The following is a 10218-nucleotide window of genomic DNA, read 5'->3' on the forward strand; positions in this document are numbered from 1 at the left end:
ACTGAGACAAACTCATTTGAGATTTCTCCTAAACACAAAATCTAAATGGTATAATTTTGCAAGGACGCCCATTATGGGGTAAGTGGTTTCGCCAGTGATTTGGATTTGGGGCTTGATTATTTCTTTCTATGATGAGACCATATTGAACCTCTAAAAATGTGGTTGAATTCACAGTTATTATTGATTTTATAGAGAAATTTTTCAGGGATTGAAGGTAGAAAGAGCTTTGTCTAGTAAAATATAAAATCTAATTTTTCTATAGGAATATGTGAGACTTCTAATAACTTACAAGATGAAGGTAATCACTTAGGTTCATTGGTTTCATAAAATTTTAAGTCTGGCTGTAGATGTTCTGATTTCTAAACTGGAATTTTTATTTTTAAAAATGTATATAATATGTAGAAGGAGTTCTGTGCATGAATATGTATGTTTTGCCCAAGTTCCCACAGATGGGATTGGTTGTGTCTGGTAATTGGATGCAGTTAAATGTTAGATAAAGTTTCAGTAATATGCCAAAAATATAAAGTACAAGAATAAAAATTCCATTTCTTTTTGTTCCAGGTTCTCTGGGAGATGCTAACAAGGGAGGTCCCCTTTAAAGGTTTGGAAGGATTACAAGTAGCTTGGCTTGTAGTGGAAAAAAACGAGGTAAGACTACGATTCTCCATTCAGGTACATAGATCAGAAAACAGTATTGGGGTTTTGCAAAAGACTTTTTCATCTTCTTCAAATTGAAAGTAAGTTCACGCTTATGGAAAGATTAGCAGTAGGAGCTAACACAAAGGGTCAAAGTGATGTTATTCCTCATGAATGGACCCTTTACATCTAATTGTTGCAGCTTCACGTCGTGATGCTGTAGATCAAAAATTGTACAAGTACTGTACTAGTTTCTCAGTCTCAATTGTAAAACCTAGGGGTTTGTTCTTAGTGATGAAAGAAGCCATTGCGTCCAAGGTAGGGGAACAGTTTAACTCCATCTCCTGCGTTTAGGACATCTTTTTTACTGGCTGGGAGTCGATATATCTGTAAGAGACCTTCAGCTACTTCAACTTACCTCTCCCAGCAGGAGTCACTATAGTACAAGAAACTGTCGCTTAGATGAGAATTTCAAAAATAAAAGAAGAAAAAATAGTTTCAAAAAAGGGAAAAATTACAGTTTTGCCACCTACGTTGAACACTACATTGAAGATGAGCTCCTCACTGGAATTGGCGAGGCAGTGGCATAACTGTTCGCTTCTTCATGCAGAGCCTTTCCATTTCAAAAGAACTTCAGTGGCGTAAACACCGTTTGTGCTGTGTCCCCAGCCTCGCTTTTCTTCTTCCCACAAATTGAGGCTTTCAGTTAGTTGGACCTATGAGCCTACATCAGAGAACATGGTACATTCATATCAAAGGGAGCAACTACATTTTGAAAGGTTTAAAATTGTGACTGAAACGCACAGCCATGGAAATTTTCAGCATAAGGATGAAGCATCCACTATCAAGGTATTATGAGAACTTAGATCACGTCGTGGAAGCACACAGTTGTCGTTGCAATGCAAAACAACTTGATTTCACAAAACTTCTTCATTTCCAGACCATATCTGTGCCCTCCACAAAAGGTCAGAGTGTAACCTGAGGATAAAATAATTTGCAAAAGGTGAATATATAGAGAGAAACAGTCCCTTTTTAATGCTTTAAAAGAATTAGATTGATCTGCTCCCCATGTGCAGGAGCAAACGAGATGAATCAAACAGCTGCTATTGACTAAGAGAAACCAAGTTTCCATATTTTAGACCACATAATCTGGAGTTATTAATTTGTCTTCTGAGCCATTGAGGATGGATGAGATGTTCATGATAGCTGAACTTGACGAGAGAGAGCTGCCAGTGTAAGGAAAATGAGGAGTTATATTCAAGAATGTGTCTTACTCATTGTTTCACAGGAGCTGCTCTGTTTTAATTAGATGTGAGAGTCATTCCTGGCGTGCTATTAAATCAGACCTCACATGCAGGAGAACTGATATTTTCATGATATGAGAACCACTTGTTTCTGTTCTGTTTATTTTGCCAGTGAAATGATTAGTTACTTGGTTCTAGGTTTACAAATGAGAGTGGAGAAAATTATTGACCTTCTGTTGACTTTGGGGCAGAGCACTTGACATTTTTTCCCTCTACCTTGTGTCAAGATAAACTTTTTTTTAAAGCTAACTGGACCCTCCAAATATGTATAAGACAATAAATAATATTTTTAAGTAACATTTTATCTAAGGGATGGCAGAATAGGTATAACTCTAAAGCATTTTCAAAACATTGGAGTGTCCATCAAGGAATTTTAAAGCTGAAGAGAAAAATGAATTGAGAAGGTACCTTTGGATAATTGACTTGAGGGTTGAGAATCACCCATAAATAACCTTCAGAACCTCTTCAACATGTATGCAAGGAGGCCATCTCCCCCTTCTCCCCAGGGATCCCCTAAAGCAGAGGGCACTGTTTTACCCATGAAGTGATCTATCTTAAGATCAGCTAATAACTGATGTAGGCTACTCAAATATCTCCCATACTATATTTATTAAATATACCAGTAAGTTGGAAAAAAACCCCACATGGTGAAATAAGTTTTCTCAATTTCCTAATGAACTTCAGGAAAATTGGGTATTACAAGGAAACTTACCTATCTATTCTTATTCTGAATAATATTTATTTGTCAAATATATGAAAATTAGGTATAAATATAGTTTCCATTGTCATTCAAGAAGATGTCTTGGGTTATTGAGTTAAAAAGACAAAGCTGTATTTTTTTTAACTGGCCCCATTTAAACAAAGGATTGTATGTTTAAACTTTCAGAGAGACATTTCAAATGTGAACCGTCACCCTAGAATGTACTGATATCCAAGTATTAGGGTTACCTTTTCATGTTAACACTGTATTCTAAAAAAAAATGAGACTCAGGAAGTTACAAAAATATTGCAAAGAATTCTGTGTACTCTTCCCTCAGCTTCCCCACTGGTGACACGTAGGTACAGTATACTACAAAACCTGGGAATTGACGTTGATACATTACTCTTAACTACACTGTAGACCTTATTTGGTTCCTCCATTTAAGACTGCATTTTGCATCTATAGGAAAATCAGTGTTTTCTAAAAATTATATCTGAAGGTCTTTGCTTCTAAACCTGGCATAATGAAGATCTTTAAACAATAATTTTAACTAATGTTAAATAGTGTTAAAACTAGATGCATAAAGCACTGTTAAATTTGACAAAGCAAACAGCGAACCCTTATAGAGGGCATGAAATCGAGACAGCATTACTAATACATTTTTTAAATGTAAAAGATACATATATTTGTCTTCGTCATTAACAGAAAACTCAGGTCATTCAGAATGTTCTGGCAGCATAATTTTTATCTTTATAAATGCTTAGACTCCCATATAAAATGGGTTTTGCTCTAAGTAGCAAAACTACTATTCTTGTTTAACATGGAAATCCTCAAAAAAACTTAAGTAATTGTTCTTGGCTATACTTTAGAAAAAGGTAGTAAGCTTGACTGAAAAAATAATTTTTGCATCTTATATAGAAAGTGGTCTGCAAAAGAGACTATGATCTTTGGTGTTTTTTAATGCACCAAAATAATCACTTATATAAAGTGTCTCAGTCTAGATTTAACTGGTATTTGACAGCCATGTCAGGTCATTTAAATTAATTATGTCTCCCTGCACAATGTCTCAGATACGGTGTCTAAAAGCTTAACAGTAAGAAAAGATGGTAGAAATGATCAATATCCATATTCATCCTTTCAGATTTCAGTTCTCAGAAAAAATGTTCAGATAAAGTAGTATTGCAAATGTTATCCTTTATGAAATATTATTATTCATTACACATGAGGTACATTCAGTTGCATAATTGCAACTACTGTTTGTTTTAATAGTTGCCTCTCCCAACCATCTTATATTTTTTTAAAGTAAACACTTGATTTTTCTTTTAACCTCCATCAAAAGGTTCCAGTTCACATTACAGTAAAGTAATAATATAGTTTATTCCACTGTATGCTATTCTATGAAATAACAAGGCTAGAAGTTAAAAAATGCTTAGCATGGAGAGGATTTTTTAATTTTATTTTGTTTTATTTTGCTTATAAAGTTATCTGTAATTCCAAATATAGATTGCCTGTTTTCTTGCCAAGACAACTGTTTTTCTAGTTTTACACATCGCCTCCCCCAAATCCCACTCAGTTAAGCTTTAAGTTTCTTATTTGTAAAAGTCCTTTGGCAAACAATACTGGGGAATAGATGTTCTCAGTCCTTGTTAATGCAGCAGATCTCAACTCCATCACACTCAGTGTCCTTTTTGTAGCAGCCGGTTTACACCCCATCTACTTGCCTGAAATGAATTCAGAGGTAATACAACCTACCTACACACATTGTATTCTAAGTCAGTATAATGCTCTAACTGCCATATAAAGAAGAAATTAATGAAATATGTATTGCAATGTGTAAATGCTCAGGCAGGACCACAGTAGATTATGGAGCGGTTTTGGGCACTTGCCCCTCTGCGTAAGTAGACTTCATCAGCTACAGTTGCAGAGTAGTGTTGGGTTAATGACTTCACTCTCATGCGTGAGCAACATTGTTGTTGGTAACAGATTTCCAAAATTTTAGTTAGGTTATGAATAATGCAAAACTCAATTGGCCCTTGATTTATTTTATTTGGTAGTTGCATTCTTAGGAGTTCAGTGTATTTAAAAGCCATTCAAAATATACTTCGTGTTTATTTGTAAGTCAGAGTTAGATTCTAGGCTCAGAAAATTGTAAACCTCATTGCTTGCTTATTGGACTTACATGAATGCACATGGGGCTTTTGAAGTTTGATGGAATGTAAGAGAGTTCTTCGTGGAGGACTTTACTGTATATTGAAGGCAGACATTCTTGACCTACTCCAGGTGCAACCTACCAGTTTTAAAACAAACAAAAATGCCTCTATAGATTTCTAAATAGCCCCTATGAGCATTACATGTTCTATGAGAAATACTATTGTAGAATGTTAGAACAAGACTGATCCTTACATTATAATCTTTGTTGTATCAGGTCCTTACAGTTCATGAGTTTGACTAAAACTGAGTCATAATGAATCATACATTCAGAATGTCCTGTTTACCGGCGGCAGAAGGCACACTTCATTGAAATTATCTCCGTGATTGTCTGTAATGAAGATGTTATGTTCTCACAGTTGCCAGTCTGCCTCCAAAGCTGAACTAGTTTCTGAGCTGCCTGGCCTGTTTGCATATTTCACTATACAATATTGTCTATAAAAAGTGCTGTGATAGATTTGTGATTTTAGATTTTGTATTTAAGTTCAAACTTGCCCCCTTCCTACCATACTTTCTTTTAGACTTGATTCTATATGTAAAGTATTTGTTGTGCTGAACCTGATTCTCCATCCACTGTGATTCTTCTCTAGAGGTATAAGTGTCCATAGTAACACAGACTTCTGGGACAAGATGGGAGCATAGGTAAACACAGCTCACCCCCTTGCACAACCACATCAAAATTACAACTAAAATATAGAACAGCCATCACTCAGAACCATCAGGAATCAAGTCAAATGGAAGTTTTGACAACTATGGAATTAAAGAAACCACATTCATCCAGACTGGTAGGAGGTGCAAGGATGTGGAATGGACTGGTCCCACATCCATGTGTGGTGGATAAAAATTCAGGAGGCATATATCAGGAGTGAGGAGTCCCGGCCCCACACCAGGCCCCACACCCCAGGGTTCCAGTGCCAGGAAGATAAGTCCTCATAACTTCTGGCTGCAAAACCAGCAGGGATTGAATCGGTAGAAGAAACTAATGGAATCCCAAGCAGTTCCCCTTAAAGAACCCACACATAGACTTACTCAGATTTACTCCCTCTGAGCTCCAGCACCAGGGTAGTGGCTTGAAAGGCACCAGTGGAACACAGGGAGGAACTGAAGTGTCTCACATCAAGGCAGGAGCTGGAGACAGTTTTCTCTCAGACAGAAGGGTGGGCAGAGGCCGTTGTCCCTTTTCTGAACCCTCCCCCCACAGAACCACAGAGCTGGCAGGCAGGTGTCATATCTGAGATTCATCAACCTGGCTAACACTGTTTGCCCTGCCCTGAAGATCCCCTTAGACTCTGGCCCACCCAAGCTGTTAACAGAGACTTTTCCATATGAATGACTGGTGTTGGCTCATGCTTCAACAACTTCCTAAATCCTCTCAAGCAACAGCCAGCTTCAATGAGCCCCCAATCCCTGTACCTGTTGCTGAGTGGCCCCAGCCCAACCACTAGCAGCAGCCAGCCTAGATTCACAGCCTTGGCTTTGCCTGGGAATCTCCAAGCCCAGCACAAGTAGCAGCCATCTCAGACTACTCTATAGCTCATGCGGGGTGTCTCCAACCAGAACACAGGTAGGGGCAGACCTTGGCCTGCACCACCTGGGAAACTTCAGAGCCTGCACACCCAGTGGACAGCTACAGACCATGTTGGAGCACCACCACCTTGCCCCCACACAGCTGATCCCCTACAGAGGGCGGAGGTTGATGGTCAGTGGTCACAACCAGTCCTTGCAGCTGATTGGCCTGGGTAAATCCCTCTCATTGACCTGCCAACAACAACCAAGGCTCAACTACAAGAGGAGGGTATACTCAGCCCCCACAAAGGGTGCACCTTGAGTACACAGCTTGGGTGATGGGAGAGGCTGTGCCACTGGACACTACAGTACACTTACTACATTAGGCCAGGCTACTAAGACAGGATGTTATAGCAGCCCTACATAGAAACAAACACGAGGAGGCTGCCAAAACGAGGAGACAAAGAAACGTGGCCCAAATGAAAGAACAGATTAAAACTCCAGAAAAAGAACAAAATGAAATGGAGATAAGCAATCTATCAGATGCAGAGTTCAAAACACTGGTTATAAGGATGCTCAAGGAACTTAGTGAGGACCTCAATAGCATAAAAAAAAATCTAGTCAGAAATGAAGGATTCACTAATTGAAATAAAAAGCAATTTACAGGGAAACACCAGTAAAGCCAAAAATCAAATCAATATTAGAGAACATAAGGAAGCAAAAAAAAACAACCAATCAGAACAACAAGAAGAAAAAAGAATCCAAAAAAACAATAATAATGTAAGCAGCCTCTGGGACAATTTCAAGCGTTCCAACATTTACATCATAGGGGTGCCAGAAGGAGAAGAGAAAGAGCAAGAAACTAGAAATCTATTTGAAAAAATAATGACAGAAAACTTCCCTAATTTGGTGAAGGAAATAGACATGCAAGTCCAGGAAGCACGGAGTCCAAAGCAAGGTGTATGCAAAGAGGCCCACTCCAAGGCACATCATAATTAAAATGCCAAAGGTTAAAGATAAAGAGTGAATCTTAAAAGCAGCAAGAGAAAAGAGGTTAGTTACCTATAGGGGAGTTTCCATAAGACTTTCAGCTGATTTCTCAAGAGTCTTTGTAGGCTAGAAGGGATTGGTAGGACATATTCAAAGTCAGGAAAAGCAGGGACCTACAGCCAAGATTGCTCTACCCAGCAAAGCTATGATTTAGAATCGAAGGGCAGATAAAGAGCTTCCAAGACAAGAAAAAATGAAAGCAGTTCATTATTATATAAAATGTGAAAGGGACTTAAGAAAAAGATTAAAACTGAACAATACAATGGCAATAAATACATATCTATCAACAATTAAATCTAAAAAGCAAACGTAGCAAATAAAAACAGAGACAGATTCATGGATATGGAGATCATTTTGATGGGTGCCAGAAGGGTGGGGAGTATGGGGTGTAGGGGAATGGGTGATGAGGTAAGGGGATTAAGAAGTACAAATTGGGCCCTGGCTGGTGTGACTCAGTGGATTGAGTGCTGGCCTGCAAACAAAAGGGTCACCAGTTCGATACCCAGTCAGAGCACATGCCTGGGTTGTGGGCCAGGTCCCCAGTAGGAGGCATGCAAGAGGCAACCACACATTGATGTTTATTTCCCTCTCTTTGTCCCTCCCTTCCCCTCTCTCTAAAAACAAATGAATTTTTTTAAAAAAAGGAAGTACAAATTACTAGTTACAGAAAGTCACAGAACTGTAAAGTACAGTATAGGAAATGGAGTAGCCAAAGAACTTATATGCATGACCCGTGGATGTAATCAATGTTGTGGGGATTGCCGGAGAGAGTGGGGGGCTTGGGGCTAAGGGGGGCAAAGGGGGAAAAATTGAGACAACTGTAATAGCACAATCAATAAAATATGATTTTTTAAAAAACTGTATCTTTAGAGAGTAGATATTATGAATCCAAACATAAACTCTCACCTGCCATATATTAATCAATGGAAAATTTAAACTTAATGCCTTCTTTTATGACCCTTTAATTAGTATTTGCTTTCCTTAATAAATAAATCTCTACACTTTATTTTGTTTATACTTTCTGTGTTGTAGAGATTAACCATTCCCAGCAGTTGCCCCAGAAGCTTTGCTGAACTGTTACATCAGTGTTGGGAAGCTGATGCCAAGGTATGTATATATTTTTTGTTGCCGCTGTTGTTCAGAATTCTGAAATTTCACTTGTTTGTTGGGCTTTGAATTTTTAAAATGGGCTAATAACACAGTCCATTGCAATGCAAAGCCGGACTGCCGCCTCTGTTCTCCAGGTTGACTGTTCAGGCTTTTTGTTGGTATCTGCTTATCTTGATCCTAGAAACTCAATAATATTGGCTCTTTCTTATAGCACTATGATATTTTTGACTCAATAAAGAGAAGTTTGTTTCTTTCTTTTTAACCTTTAATAATAACTATTGCACCTTCATGTTATAAAGATGACTAGCATGCAGTGTTTGTTATGTGTCAGGCACTGTTCCAAATACCTTATGTATATTAACTCGTTTATTCCTCAGAATAGCTCTGTGAAATAGGTACTGTCGGGATCCCCATTTCATAGATGAAGAATCAGGGCACAAAGTGGTTAAGTAATGAGCTCAAGGCCACACTGCTGCTAAGTTGTGGGCCTGGACATGAACCCAAGCCATCTGACGGAAGTCCCTGCTCTTAACCCCTATACTCTATTGCCTTTCTAACTGAAGACCAGAAGTAGCACTTCATGAGATTTTGACACACACTTCCTGTCCACTTTCAGTGATGTTTTTTAGGCCATCACAATAGAGTTGGAGAAATTCCAAAACTTAGGCTTTCATGTGGTTATCACATTTGAGCATGAATGGCTCATTTCCTTTCCCTACAAAGATCATTTTAACAAACTCTCACATACATACAGAAATATTCATAGACAAAATGATAGGCTAGTCTTCGATTTGCCTCAAAATAAAGGGAAATGGATGATGGTATAAATGAAATAAGGTCAGCCATGATAATTTTTGAAGCTGAGTTACAGGTTTATGGAGGTTCATTATATTATTCTTTCTACCATTGTGGTTTGGGATTTTCCATAATAAGTTAAAAATAAAGATTCTCACAGATTAGACATTACAATAAGAGAATTATACTCAAGATAGGAGCTAAAATTTTATAGTTTCAATTTGTCCAGTTTTTTTCATGGAAATAGATATATTGCAACTGGATCTTTTAAATAGAGATCTGAAAATAAAAACTTCAGAATGGAATTTCTTAATTTAATCAGCTCCAGTCTGACCTTCATCAGTTCTGGTCTGACTCTCAAGAAGAATGAACAATAACATATAGTCTCTTCTACATGTTTCTCGAGTGGGAATAACTCATAAACAATTGGTGAGAATGGGAATTGTGTTGGTATAACTGAGAATTCCCAATGAATCATATACAGAGTTTCCCACACGTCGTTCTGCACCACCAAGTGAGAACAGCTGAGCATCAGGTACAACAGTGTAACCAACAAGGGAGCCAGCAAGGCCCCTTCGTCCCACGTGCTCCCTGTCGGCGGGGCCGCCCAGTGCTTTGCCTTAGGAGAAGGGTTTGTTGCTGGTTGTGTCCAGCCTTGAGCATTTTGCCTTGCCTTTCATAACCAGCAGCCTCAATCTTTGCTTTTACTTCTGTTCATCAAACTGCCTTCACCCTTTTTAAAAGAGACCTGTATTTACTTAGTATTGTTTTTATTAAATTTTTTAAACTGTGTTAGTAATATTTTTATTCAGGTTAGATATTGTTTTTATTAGTATTCTATGACAAAGCTGCATAAGTTTTGAGTGGTCAGCCCTGTCCCTGCTTGGGCCCTGTTCTTTTAGAGTGTGA

At 38.2% G+C, this 10218-nt stretch overlaps 1 protein-coding gene across 3 annotated transcripts in view; it reads left to right on the plus strand.

The window, feature by feature from the left end:
- The window catches only part of MAP3K20 (mitogen-activated protein kinase kinase kinase 20), a 158238-nt gene that overhangs the window by 91650 nt on the left and 56370 nt on the right, over positions 1–10218 (plus strand). For all 3 annotated transcript variants that reach the window (XM_053918785.2, XM_053918786.1, XM_024561483.4), the window contains exons 8-9: positions 562–648; positions 8437–8511. In XM_053918785.2, coding sequence (XP_053774760.1) covers positions 562–648; positions 8437–8511 — 162 coding nt within the window. The remainder of the gene's footprint in view (positions 1–561; positions 649–8436; positions 8512–10218) is intronic.

This window comes from Desmodus rotundus, chromosome 2, assembly GCF_022682495.2.
Source record: "Desmodus rotundus isolate HL8 chromosome 2, HLdesRot8A.1, whole genome shotgun sequence".
Classification (NCBI taxonomy): domain Eukaryota; kingdom Metazoa; phylum Chordata; class Mammalia; order Chiroptera; family Phyllostomidae; genus Desmodus; species Desmodus rotundus.